Here is a 14,388-nt window from a genome sequence, read left to right as displayed (position 1 = left end):
GCCTAGATAGGTAGTTTAATTGCGCTTCACCTTTTGCCATGTTTAACAACATTTAATATTTCCGTGTACCTAATCGGGATAGAACTAATTAATTCGTATGCGGAGTTTTGTCAATATGCAAGTCGTTGCATATTGAACTTCACTTAATGTGTAGTGATTGTTTGTTGTGAATTGTCATGCTATGTCTTGCATATATCCAACTCATCATGCATCATATGTGGATTGCATCTTGTCGTGCATGTGTCGTGGTGAATATCTGTGTTGATGCTTGTTTCCGGTTTGCTTCGTCTCGATAGAGTTCCGCAAGCGTGTCGGTAAGTGAGGACCCGTTCGACTACGTCGGTTCGTCTGCTTCACGGAGTCATTCTTCTTCCAAGCGGGATCTCAGGCAAGATGACCATTTCCCCAGATACCATTACTATCATTGCCATGCTAGTTTCACCATTTCTATCGTTATGTCTCGCTGCCTACCACCTGTGAAATATCAGCCTCTCATCATTGCCATGAAAACCTTCAACCTGTTCACAACCTAGCAAATCACTGATTGGCTATGTTACTGCTTGCTTAACCATGTGTTAGTGTTGCTAGTTGCAGATGCAGTTGCTTCCATGTGATAATGTAGGTTCCTTGTTATATCTCCCTATTAAATGCTATCTAATCTAATACACCTATATACTTGGTAAAAGGTGGAAGGCTTGGCCTTTCTAGCCTGGTGTTTTATATTAAAGCTGGCCTGGCAAGGCCCAACTTTGGTACTACATTTGCCTAATAACCTAATAAAATTGCATAGGGACTTTCCGGACCCCGAGGATAATTAATCAACCCCCGGGCCAGTGCTCCGCATGAGTGTTGGTCCCACCTGAGCGATGTCCGGTGCCCCCTGGTCACCCAGGGTTTAGCAATCCCGATGTCTAGCTCATCCGTCATGTCCTGAGAACGAGATACGCGGCTCCTATCGGGATCGTCGACACGTCGGGCGGCCTTGCTGGATTAGTTTTACCTTTTACGAGATAGCTTGTGCATCGGAATTCCGGTGATGCTTTGGGTAATCTCACAGTTGAGGTTTTCCACTAAGGAGTCCGACGAGATCGCGAGCTTCGTGATCGAGGATTTCTATGCGGCTTGTGGTAATTTGTGATGGACTAGTTGGAGCACCCCTGCAGGGTTAAATCTTTCGGAAAGTCGTGCCCGCGGTTATGTGGCAACGTGGAAACTTTGTTTAACACTGGTTCTAGAAAACTTGAAGTTAACTTAATTAAAAAATATGTCAACTGAGTGTGTAACCGTGACTGTCGCTTTCGCGAGTTCCTTCTCCGATCGAGGACACGGTGGGGTTATGTTTGACGTAAGTAGGTGTTCAGGATCATTCATTTGATCATCTGTAGTTCACGTTCGTTATGCGTAGATCTTCCCCCCTCTTATTCTTGTACTCGTAAGTTAGCCACCTCATATATTGCTTAGTCGCTTGCTTCAGCCTCACCACTTAACCATACCTCACCCATTAAGCTTTGCTAGTCTGATACCTTTGGAAATGAGATTGTTGAGTCCCGTGTGGCTCACAGATTACTACAACACCAGTTGCAGGTACAGGTAAAGGTTACTTGACGCGAGCACGTTGATTATTCATTTGGAGTTGCTTCTTCCTCTTCTGCTTCGTCGATCTAGGATGGGTTCGAGGCCGGCAGCCTGGGATAGCAAGGATGGACATCGTTTTCTCTTCTCGTTTGTTTTCGTCCGTAGTCGGACCCTACTCTTCTTCATGATGTTTATGTATTGTGCTGATGTGACTCTGATGTAGCTTGTGGCAAGTGTAAGCCAATTTCATATACTCTTCTCTTCAGTACATGTAGTTGTAAGGATATCCATTCTTGCGAAACGACGAGATGCGCTTCTATCTCTATCGAGGCCCTCGTGCCAAAATAAGGATAGGACCGCATCTTGGGCGTTACAACCTATCATGGTGATGTTCATCTATGAGAAGGAGATCGGATCCACATACCCTTGTAGATCACTAAGCAGAAAGCGTTAAGAAACGCGATTGATGTAGTGGTACAGCTTCGTGATTCAAATCACCGTCGTCCCACGATCCGTCCCATGATCCGTCCCGATCTAGCACCGAACGGATGGCACCTCCGCGTTCAATACACGTACAGCTCGATGACGATCTTCGCCTTCTTGATACAGCAAGAGAGACGGGGAAGTAGATGAGTTCTCCAACAGCGTGACGGCGCGCCGATGATGGTGATGATCTATTCCTGCAGGGCTCCGCCCAAGCTCCGTAGAAATCCGATCTAAAGGAAGAACTACGAGGTATAGGTTTGAGTTGCACGTGGCACAGTTGTGTCTCAAAAACCCTAAAACCTCTAGTATATATAGGAAGAGGGGAGGGGCTAGCCTTGGGGCTCAAGGGAGCCCCAAGGCTGCCGGCCGAAGTGGAGAGGACTCCAACTCCAATTCGGTTTGGGAAGGAGAAGTCTTTTAAATATAAGTCATGTTATACTCCCTCCGTTCCTAAATATAAGGCTTTTAAGGAATTTCACTAATGAATTACATACGTATGTATATAGACATATTTTAAAATGTAGATTCACTCATTTTGCTCCGTATGTAGATCATTAGTGAAATTCCTTAAAAGACTTATATTTAGGAACGAAGGGAGTATAGCATGACTGATACATTCATATTTAGACAAATCTAAAACAAGAATTTTGGGACAAAGGGAGTATAAGTTTTTTAAAAGATTCCACTAAGGGACTACATAAGGATATATATAGACATATTTTAGAGTGCAGATTCACTCATTTTGCTCCCTATGTTGCCCATGCATGAAATCTCTAAAAAGACTTATATTTAGAAACAGAGGGAGTACAAATATTATTTCTATATATCTAACCTGTGAAGCCGCACGGGTTGATGACTGTAAACATTGTGTCAGATTGCTCGATTAGAATGCTGAACCGCTTAGGGGTAGGGACTTCAACAAGTACTGTTTTAGGGTAAAAAAAAAACTGAAAAAGACTAAATTTTACACGACTCAACACATAAAAAGCGGGAAAGTGGTTCAAATTTCAGAAGTAGCTAGGCATGGGAGCCAAAACGCTGCCTCCTACAGTAATAAGTATGATTGCAGAACTCACAAAACTGCTAGACAAACATCCAGACTGAAAAAGGGATCAAATTGTTCCAAAATAAGTATATTTCAGCTGAGCCCATAACTGAATTTCACGTGCATTAAACCTACCTACTTAACTGCATTCTTACTAACACAATCTCATCAAGTATTTACCAGTACATTTCGGCTACCAGAAACCACCAGTAAATTGGCATATATTCACACATTCAGTTTGTGCCAGTCAATGTTTCCTGTAAATGAAATGTGGATACCACTACCATAAAAGAAAGAGGCGCAGGGTTATAGCTGAGACTACTCAGGCGATGCACTGCTCTGGCCGAATATATGGGGGATCCCGTTCCAGATTCCTTTTTCCCTCGCTTCCCAATATCCCCCAAGATAGCAGTAGCTGTCGTCCTCGTCCTTCCTGAACCACCTTGGTTGCCAGCCTCTCTCTTGTAACCTTCGAGCCTGTAAATATAAGCCATTACAGGTCGCACCAGCAGGGGCAAAGCCCAGCATAAAATTGAGCCTGATGATAAACACAAGTAATATGCTGCCAAATAGCGTAACCACCAAAATTATAATTTCTTCCTCATTATGAATGTGAATGCTCACCTGTCAGAATTTTGTCATCTTTGCAAATCAAACTAGAATAAAATTAAATAAACTGGGTCTGAAATGCTAGGTGCTACAACCAATAATGAAAGAACGCCTAGGAAGTTTCTTTTTCATTATGAGGAAAAACGCCTAGGAAACTACAATCACACTCCCCCCGTCCCAAAATAAGCGTCTCTGGTTTAGTACAGATTTAGTACAAAGTTGTACTAAATCAGTGACACTAATTTTGGGATGGAAGGAGCATTTCATTAATTCGGATATTGAGCTTTACAAACAGTGTGCCAGCATCAGATCCACGGAACAATTAGAAGATGCTTCTTCATTCATGAGACTAATGAGTACAAATTACACACGACAGACGAGATTTCAAACCCATGATTTCTGACTTATAATATTAGCCGCGGTACTTGGTCAGACAATGTGATGAATCTCAACTCCTATAAATGATGCTATGATAAAAAGAAACAAGAAAACACATTGATAAAAGATTAAATCAAACATATAATACTGGAATACCTGCCGCTGAAGTTGTTCAAGTCTGAGTTTCTCCGAATTTGCCTTCTCGTATTCACCATTTTCCAGATGCCTCTGGTCAGGCCTCAGGCGAGAATCAGTAGGAGGCAACATCGTCAACATGTGAGGTGCCAATTCATTTAAAGAAATTGCAAATGGAGAAAGGTTATATCGGGTTTGATTCAAAGACTTGTCTCTCTCCCACAAAAGAACTGCTTCTGACATTGGGTCGTACCACTTGGGTTTAGTGCTTGGATCCCCAAGCACATAATACATAGCTTCATCCCACTTTCCAATTAACATAGCTACTTTCTCCCCTGTTATATTATCTTGTACAAATCCATGCACCTGCGTGATTGATCCAAGTTATTTAAGATCTTGACCCTAAGTGTGCCCAAATATATTTAGACTGCAAATAAATTACTGATGACCAATAGCAAATACATAGTACATATGCAGTTTTGTTTGTACATTGTAGTGACCATGTCGCCCTTTAAGGACGTCAGCCACAGTTCTCTATGGAAGCCAGTTCTTTTGGCCAATTCTCTGAGAATCTTGAGAATCAGACCTTCCCCCAGATTCTCCCAGAATCTTGAACCCATATTTTTTTTATAATCCTAGCTAGTTAGACTACTACTACTGGAGCCCTCGGACTGTTGGCAATGTTCGGCTCAAGCTTGCCATATCCCGAGAGCTCCTTCTCCGGCTTGACACCGCACGGGAGCAACGCGCACTCTCCCCACACGAGGATTCGCTGCGTCGGCAGATCAAGGCATCTTACCTAGGCCTTGCGTCCCTCGAGCGCACCATTGCCCGGCAACGCGCCCGCCTCGCAAACCTCGAGGACGGCGATGCCAACACGTCGTTCTTCCATCGGCAGTGCACCTACAAGCATCAAAAGAACAGGATTCACAGCCGCGTCCTACGCGCACTTCGACTAGCTCCTGGGCTAGGATGCGCCACGCGATTGGGCCCTTGACCTCTCCAAGCTCATCACTCCTTCCTGCCTAGAGGACCTGGATGCTCCCTTCGACGCCGGGAAAATTTGGCAGGCGATCAAAAGACTCCCCGCACACAAGGCCCCTGGCCCCGATAGCTTCCCCGCCGAGTTCCTAGGCGCGTGCTAGCCCATCGCCCGTCAGGATTTCATCGACGTCCTCCACCGGCTATACAAGCTGTGAGGGCATGGATCCAGCTGCCTTAACTAGGCGCTACTCACCCTGCTCCCCAAGCGCGCGTACGCCCAGGCCCTTGGCGACTTCAGGCCCATAAGCCTCATACACTTGGTGGCCAAGATATTTGCCAAGATCTTGTCGCTTCGCAACTTCATCCTCGTGTGACAGTCTGCTCGCCTGTTGCATCAGCTCGACGCCCCGCGCGTACTACTGAAGCTGAACCTAGCCTACGCCCTGGACTCCGTCAGGTGGCGTTTCATGTTTGATGCCCTCCGCCAGTACAACTTTGGCACCAGGTTCCTTGATTGGTTGGCCATCCTATTCTCCCCCGCTAGCACCAGGTGCTCGTTAACGGAGAGGCAGGCCCAGCGCTCGTTAACGGAGAGGCAGGCCCAGCAGTATGGCACAAGTGTGGGTTTCGCCAAGGTGATCCGCTATCACCCCAGCTCTTCGTGCTCATGGTCGACACGCTTGGTCGTCTGCTCCACCACGCCACAGAGCTGGGCGTCCTACAATAGCTTCACCCGCGACGCCAGATGCATCGGTCTCTGTTAGACCTTTCAGCCTGAGCATTGATAGTTGTAGATGACACTAGGAGAGTTGGCACAATTTTCGTTGGTTTATTTCTCACACAATGCCATACCAACCTGAGGGGTTGGGGATACATATTTATAGGCTGCTAGACAGCCAAGCATATGCCAAGATGCTAGTCTAAGATGCTATCCTAACTGTCAGTCCTTGGTTGTCAAGGATTCTATCCTAACAGCCACAAGGACCATGTGTTGCAGCCCCACAAAGGACCATGTGCTGAGACTTATCCATCATTCTCCCCCTAAGTCTTACGTCGTCTTGTGGGAGAGTCGAATCATCCCGATCCTGGAGCAGAGTTCGACGAACTTGATCCTCCCAAGAGGCTTGGTAAGCAGGTCTGCGAGCTGGTCCGTGGTGTTGATGTAGCTCGCCTCGATGCTCCCTTCATCCAAACAGCTTCGGATGAAGTGATACCTCAGTCGGATGTGCTTGCTCCGTTCGTGGAAAACGGGTTCTTTGCCAGGGCCAGGGCGGACTTGCTGTCCACCAGGAGCTGCACCGTTCTGGTGTCTCAGACAAGGAGATCACCTGTCCAGCTGGTGGTCGAGCGAGCCAGAGCGCCTGAGAGCAACAGGTGGCGGCCCTGTCCAGCTGCGAGGTCGAGCGAGCCAGAGCGCCTGAGTGCAGGCGGTGGAGGCCGCTATGTACTCGGCCTCGCAGCTGGATAGGGCCGCCACCTGTTGCTTGACCGACTGCCAGCTCACGAGACACTTGCCGAGGAAGAAGAGGATCCCGCTCATGCTCTTGCTGGTGTCGATGTCGCCGGCGTGGTCGCTGTACCCGACGAAGAGTGCCGCCCCGTGGCAGATGATCCTCTTCACTGCCTACTGGTGCTCCGTCGTCGGTCGCTCCATGAACCGACTAACGTAGCCGACGGAGAATGCCAAGTCCGACCGTGTGTGGGCGAGGTAGAGAAGGCTCCCCACAAGGCGTCGGTACTGCATAGCGTCCACTTCCTCCGTTGTGCTCTCGCGGCTCAGTTTCAGCCTCTCCTCCATCAGAGTGAGGGTTGGGTGGCAGTCGATGAGCCCAACTAGCTCAACGATGCGCTTGGCGTAGGCGGACTGTCGAAGCGCGTTCCTGGAGTGATCCTGGTGCACCTCGATCCCTAGATAGAAGGAGAGGAGCCCCAGATCACTCATCTGGAAGGTGGCCTTCATTTCTTCCTTGAACACCGCCACCTCTGCATCCTTGATGCCGGTGATCACCAGGTCGTCAACATAGGCGCCCACCAACAAGGCATTTCCTCCACTGCCCCGTCGGTAGACGGCCGCCTCATGCGGGCTTTGTTCGAAGCCCATCTTCTTTGGCTTGGAGTCCAGCTTGGCGTTCCACGCCCTAGGTGCCTGTCGTAGGCCATAGAGAGCCTTACGCAGGCGGAGTACCTTGCCTTCCTAGCCGGGGATCGCAAATCCCGACGGCTGATGCACGTAGACTTCCTCCTTCAAGTCGGCGTTGAGGAATGCCGACTTGGCATCCATGTGATGGACACGCCAGCCCTCCTGGGCAGCTAGCGCAAGGAGAAGTCGCACGGACTCCATCCGTGCCACGGGAGCGAAAGCGTCGTTGAAGTCGACTCCTTCCTGATGCAAGAAGCCTCGGGCCACCAAGCGAGCCTTGTGCTTGATGATGGTGCCGGCTCCATCCCTCTTCAGCTTGAATACCCACTTAAGGGTGATTGCGCGGTGACCACGAGGACGGTCAGCGAGCTCCCAGGTGCGGTTCTGCTCGACCGCATCCATCTCCAACTGCATCACGGCGCGCCATGCCGCGTCTTTCTCGGCCTCTGCAAAGGACCGAGGTTCGCCGTCCTCACACGCGAGTTGTAGCTGTGCCTCCAGGTCGCGTGGCACCAGTCCCGGCACTGGCTAGTCGCCGAGTAGACTATCCATCGTACGATACCGCAGCGGTTCGCCGCCATGATACGCGTCGACGCGCTCCTCGTCGTGAGTAAGCGGGGAAGCGAACTTCACCGGGTTGTGCTCGGCATGAGCTGGTGCTGATGAAGACGAGCCCGAAGGGGTGACTGCCGGGGCTGGAGTATGTGGCGTCACCGGTTGTGGCGCCACCGGCGTAGCAGGCACCAGGGTCAATGGAGTTTTGGGGGCTAGGGTAGACGTGCTCGGCGAAGAGGAGCTGCTTGCTCCCTCGGCTTCCTTGAAGTGGACGTACACGACAATGAAGTCGTCATACGTCGACGTTGAGCCGTCGTCCACCGCCTTGTCCCATTTCCACCCTTGCCCTTCGTTGAACACGACGTCTCATGCCGTGCGCATACGCTGTGTCTTTCGATCGAGGATGCGATAGGCCTTTGAGCCCTCCGTGTAGCCGATGAAAACTCCCAGAGTACTCCTGTCGTTGAGCTTGCCGATGTGGCCGAGCTCCTTGGCGAACGCAAGGCAGCCAAAGACCCGCAAGTGGGAGACCGCCGGCTTCCGCCCATGCCAGGCCTCGTACGGCGTCCTGCCGTCGAGTGCCTTAGTAGGCGAGCGGTTGAGGATGTAGACGGCAGTCAGCACCGCCTCTCCCCAGAAAACAGCCGGCATCCCTCTCTGCTTGAGGAGAGCTCGAGCCATCCCAACCGTCTGGTTGCGCCGCTCGACGACGCCGTTCTGCTGCGGGTTGTACGGCGCGGAGTAGTGGCGCTGGATGCCCTCATCAATGGAGTACGACGCGAATTCAGCCGCCGTGAATTCGCCGCCGTTGTCAATGCCCAGCACGCGCGGTTTACGGCTGCTCTCCACCTCCGCAGCAACCTGCGTGCGCCTGATGGCGTCCGCCGCCTCTCCCTTGCTGCCGAGGACCATCACCCACATGTAGCGAGAGAGGTCGTCGACGAGCAGCGGGAAGTAGCGTCGACCTCCTGGTGTGGCTGGTGTCACCGGGACACCGGGACGCACAGATCTCCGTGCATGAGCTCCAACCTCTCCTTGGCCCGGAAACTCGCCTGCTGGGGAAAGGGGAGTCGTCTCTGCTTCGTCAAAACGCAGATGCCGCAGAACTGCTCCACATGGTCGAGGCATGGCAGGCCTCGCACCATCTCCTTGGCACTTAGACGCTTCAGGGCCTCGAAATGAAGGTGCCCAAAGCGCTCATGCCATTGCCACGCCTCGTCGTCCCGGCGGACAGCAAGACAGACCGGTTGTGCCACCTGCACATCAAGGACGTAGAGTCGATTTTCACCTCTGGGTACCTTGGCGAGAAGGCGACGCTGGCGATCCCAGATGCGTAGGACCCCATGCTCAATCAGCACGCATGAGCCATTCTCATCCAGTTGTCCCAAGCTGGTGATGGAGTTCCTTGGTGCGGGGATGTAGTAGACACCGGTGAGCAGCTGGTGCTCTCCCGTCTTGGTGGTGAAGATGACGGAGCCGACGCCCTTAATTTCCACGGCAAAGGCATCCCCAAACTTGACGGAGCCTCGCACGTCGGAGTCGAGCTCGGCGAAGAATTCCCTTCGACCGGTCATGTGGTGGGTGGCGCCAGTATCGAGGCACCACCCGCCAGTCTTGTCCTTCCCGGAGCCATCGCCGAGAAGAGCGTGCGCTTTTGGCTCGTCGAGGTGGAGGAGAGCCTTTGCGGCTGGTGTCGCTGAAGGTAGCTCGATGCTTGCATGCGCCATGAACAGAGCCGTCTCCTCCGCCTGTGCGACATGAGCCTGGCCGTGTCGTGGCTGTCGACACTCATTGGCCCAATGGCCAAGCCGGCCACAGTTGTGGCAACTGTTGTCCTGTGCCGGCTTGGGCTTGCCAGCGGCGCCGTCCTTGGCGCCTCCGCAGGCGTCACCTTCGACGCATCCTTGTACCTTGCCCAGGGGGCCTCTTCGCGTCTTGCGCTGCTTCTTCCTGTCAGCGAGGCCGGCATCCCACTGCTCCCGAGATTAGGGCTGGACCAAAAACTCATAGCTCGCGAGCTTAATGAGCGCTCGATAGTTCGGCTCGTTAAGCTCGTGGCTCGCCCCTTAATGAACAGAATCATCAATTTCAGCTCGTTAAGCTTAACGAGCTAACGAGTTTCACGAGTAGCTCGTTAAGCTCATTAGTAACAATACAACATATTTTCATCTAACATGACAAAATTTACGTAGCACCTCATTCCATCTATCCAATCTAATCTATATAGAAAGTAACAAACTAGTGAATTCCTTTTGTAGGCACTATCTTTTCTTCTTGAAAACCACATCTACACACTTATCATATAGACCGTCACACATCAAAATCTGTTAACGAGCACTCGCGAGTGCTCACGAGCTTATCGAGTTTCAAACGAGCCGAGCAGGGTTTTCTGCTCGTTAATCTTAACGAGCTTAATGAGTCAGCCTTAACGAGCACGAGCCTTAACGAGCACGAGCTTAACGAGTCGAATAGCTCGTTAATCCACCCCTGCCCGAGATATGAGCAGCTTCCCGCCGGTGGCGATGGGCCCCGAGAGAGGTTGTGGCTCGTCGGTGTCGACGACCTTGAGGCGGCCTATCGCCTCCTCGATCGTCATCGTGGAGAGGTCCAGCAAAGACTCGATCGAGCGAGCCATCTGCTTGTACTTCTCAAGGATGCACCGGAAAAGCTTCTTGACAACTCTCTCCTCGGTGTAGGTGGCATCGCCAAACTTCACCATCTTCTCTACAGAGTGTTCAGAAGGAGAGCAAAGTCATCAACGTCCTCACCTGGCTTGAAGGCCAGGCTCTCCCACTCCTTACGAAGTGCCTGCAGTGTGGACTTGCGAGCACGGTCGCTGCCGATGCATGCCGCGGCGATGGCGTCCAAAGCCTCCTTGGCAGTTCGCTTGTTGGAAAGCAAGAACTGCATCTCAGGCGGGACTGCAGCGATGAGGGCATCCAGCGCCCGTCGATCCTCTTGGTGGTCAACGTTGTTGTCCTGGACCGCCTCCCATAGGTGCCGCACCTGGAGCCTGATCTTCATGATCGCGGCCCACTCGACATAGTTGGTTTTGGTGAGGGTAGGCCACCCAACACCAGGACCAACATCCCTGACCACAGTCTGGACCTCGTAGAGGCCGCGGTCCTGGTCGTTGCAGCCGTCGTCGCCGTGCGCACCTCCACCTGGAGCGCCATCGCGATGTGTGCAAGCGTGCTTGGCTGCCCACTCCGCCATCCGCTCTCACGCCACATTGGCGCAGTCCGCGTCGACGTCGTCGTCCGCAGGCGCGGAGCCGTTGGAGCTGCCGGAGCGGCTGCGGAGTGCCTTGGCATCCGCCGTGGCCTCACGTGTTGCCTTCGTTGCTGCTGCTTCTACCTCCGCTCTGGTTGCTGCCAGCTCCGCCGCACCTAGCCTTGACGCCCTTGCTGCCGCAGCAGCGGCTGTTGTAGCCGCTCGCTCACGCTCCTCTGACATGGCGCGCTCGGCCTCCTGCCAGCTCCGCATGCTCGAGGTAGCCGTGTGCTGAGAGCGACCTGCAGACATGGCTTGCTGCAGGGGGGGCTGTTGCGTGAAGAAGAGGTTGCTTCTGACGAGTTGTTGCTAGACAGTCAGGAAGGAGGGAGGTAACCAGGGGCAGTCGGAGCAACTGCTCTACCGGCTTGGGCTGCTCAGCTCCCGGTGAGAGGTGAGCAGGAAATGCTCAGGGTACAAGACAATGAGGCTCTGATACCACTTGTTAGACCTTTCAGCCTGAGCATTGATAGTTGAAGATGACACTAGGAGAGTTGGGACAATTTTCGTTGGTTTATTTCTCACAGAACGCCATACCAACCTGAGGGGTTGGGGATACATATTTATAGGCTGCTAGCCAGCCAAGGATATGCTAAGATGCTAGTCTAAGATGCTCCTAAGATGCTAGTCTAAGATGATATCCTAACTGCTAGTCCTTGGTGGTCAAGGATTCTATCCTAACAGTCACAAGGACCATGTGTTGCAGCCCCACAAAGGACCATGTGTTGCAGCCCCACAAAGACCCTAGTACAAAGACTTATCCATCAGTCTCCCTCTACACGAACCACATGATCCTCTTCTACCACCCCACTTTGAGTGACATCACTGCCGTCAAGAGCATCTTGTGGCTGTTTGGGCATATGCCTCTGGCCTTCAGGTCAACTTCGCGAAGAGCACGGCCACCCTGATTCGCAACGAGGAAGATACGGCCGCACACATTGTGGAGCTGCTCGGCTGCCACATCTTGGAGCTGCCCATTACTTACTTGGGTATTTCCCTTACACTACGACGGCCGTCAGCTAGCCAGCTCAACCCATGGTTGACAAGACCGCCAACATGCTCCCCTACTGGAAAGCGTGACATCACTGCCGTCAAGAGCATCTTGTAGCTGTTTGGGCATGCCTCTGGCCTTCAGGTCAACTTCACGAAGAGCACGGCCACCCTGATTCGCAACGAGGAAGATACGGCGGCGCACGTTGTGGAGCTGCTGGGATGCCCCATCTTGGAGCTGTCCATTACTTACTTGGGTATTCCCCTTACGCTACGACAGCCGTCAGCTGCCCAGCTACAGCCCATGGTTGACAAGACCGCCAACATGCTCCCCTGCTGGAAAGCGCATCTCATGAACAGGGTCGGGTGCCTGTTTGGACACGCCTCTAGCCTTCAGGTCAACTTCGCGAAGAGCACGGCCACCCTGATTCGCAACGAGGAAGATACGCCATCTTGGAGCTGCCCATTACTTACTTGGGTATTCCCCTTACGCTACGACGGTCGTCAGCTAGCCAGCTACAGCCCATGGTTGACAAGGCCGCCAACATGATCCCCTGCTGGAAAGCGTGACATCACTGCCGTCAAGAGCATCTTGTAGCTGTTTGGGCACGCCTCTGGCCTTCAGGTCAAACTTCGCGAAGAGCACGGCTACCCTGATTCGCAACGAGCAAGATACGGCCGCGCACGTTGTGGAGCTGCTGGGCTGCCCCATCTTGGAGCTGCCCATTACTTACTTGGGTATTCCCCTTACGCTACGACGATCGTCAGCTGCCCAGCTACAGCCCATGGTTGACAAGACTGCCAACATGCTCCCCTACTGGAAAGCGCCTCTCATGAACAGGGTCGGGCGCCTGTTTGGGCACGCCTCTGGCCTTCAGGTCAACTTCGCGAAGAACACGGCCACCCTGATTCGCAACGAGGAAGATACGCCATCCTGGAGCTGCCCATTACTTACTTGGGTATTCCCCTGATGCTACGACGGTCGTCAGCTAGCCAGCTACAGCCCATGGTTGACAAGACCGCCAACATGCTCCCCTACTGGAAAGCGTGACATCACTGCCGTCAAGAGCATCTTGTATCTGTTTGGGCACGCCTCTGGCCTTCAGGTCAACTTCACGAAGAGCACGGCCACCCTGATTCGCAACGAGGAAGATACGGCCGCGCACGTTGTGGACCTGCTGGGCTGCCCCATCTTGGAGCTGCCCATTACTTACTTGGGTATTCCCCTTACGCTACTACGGCCGTCAGCTGCCCAGCTACAGCCCATGGTTGACAAGACCGCCAACATGCTCCCCCGCTGGAAAGCGCATCTCATGAACAGGGTCGGGCACCTGTTTGGGCACGCCTCTGGCCTTCAGGTCAACTTCACGAAGAGCACGGCCACCCTGATTCGCAACGAGGAAGATACGGCCGCGCACATTGTGGAGCTGCTCGGCTGCCCCATCTTAGAGCTGCCCATTACTTACTTGGGTATTCCCCTTACGCTACGACGGCCATCAGCTAGCCAGCTACAGCCCATGGTTGACAAGACCGCCAACATGCTCCCCTGCTGGAAAGCGTGACATCACTGCCGTCAAGAGCATCTTGTAGCTGTTTGGGCACGCCTCTGGCCTTCAGGTCAACTTCGCGAAGAGCACGGCCACCCTGATTCGCAACGAGGAAGATACGGCCGCGCACGTTGTGGAGCTGCTGGGCTGCCCCATCTTGGTGCCCATTACTTACTTGGGTATTCCCCTTACGCTACGACGGCCGTCAGTTGCCCAGCTACAGCCCATGGTTGACGAGACCGCCAACATGCTCCCCTGCTGGAAAGCGCATCTCATGAACAGGGTCGGGCGCCTTGCGTATGTGAAGGCCATCTTCAGCGCAATTCCGATTCACTAGCTTCTTGCGCTGCCCCCCCAACAAGGTCAGGCACCTTGCGTATGTGAAGGCCATCCTGCAATTCCGATTCACCAGCTTCTTGCGCTGCCCCCCCCCCCCCAACAAGGTCAGGCACCTTGCGTATGTGAAGGCCATCCTCAGCGCAATTCCGAATCACCAGCTTCTTGCGCTGCCCGCCCTACCCCCCCCCCCCCCCCCTTCCCCACCCAAGAAGACCCTCAAGGCACTCGAGAAAATCCAACGCTCGTGCCGTAAGGTGTTGGGTTAAGTCTCGCAACGAGCGCAACCCTCGTGTTTAGTTGCCACTATGAGTTTGGAACCCTGAACAGACCGC

At 52.8% G+C, this 14,388-nt stretch overlaps 1 protein-coding gene across 2 annotated transcripts in view; it reads right to left on the bottom strand.

Moving 5' to 3' along the window:
- Window positions 1-3,159: 3,159 nt before the first annotated feature.
- LOC123397937 (oxysterol-binding protein-related protein 1D-like) overlaps window positions 3,160-14,388 on the bottom strand; it is a 33,008-nt gene continuing 21,779 nt past the window's right edge. For both annotated transcript variants that reach the window (XM_045092449.1, XM_045092450.1), the window contains 2 exons: window positions 4,250-4,594; window positions 3,160-3,583 (listed from right to left, as the gene is read on the bottom strand). In XM_045092449.1, the coding sequence (XP_044948384.1) occupies window positions 3,425-3,583; window positions 4,250-4,594 (504 nt within the window). In that variant the 3' untranslated portion in view covers window positions 3,160-3,424. The remainder of the gene's footprint in view (window positions 3,584-4,249; window positions 4,595-14,388) is intronic.

Source organism: Hordeum vulgare, chromosome 5H, assembly GCF_904849725.1.
Source record: "Hordeum vulgare subsp. vulgare chromosome 5H, MorexV3_pseudomolecules_assembly, whole genome shotgun sequence".
Taxonomy (NCBI): domain Eukaryota; kingdom Viridiplantae; phylum Streptophyta; class Magnoliopsida; order Poales; family Poaceae; genus Hordeum; species Hordeum vulgare.
This window is presented reverse-complemented; position numbering and strand designations above follow the sequence as displayed.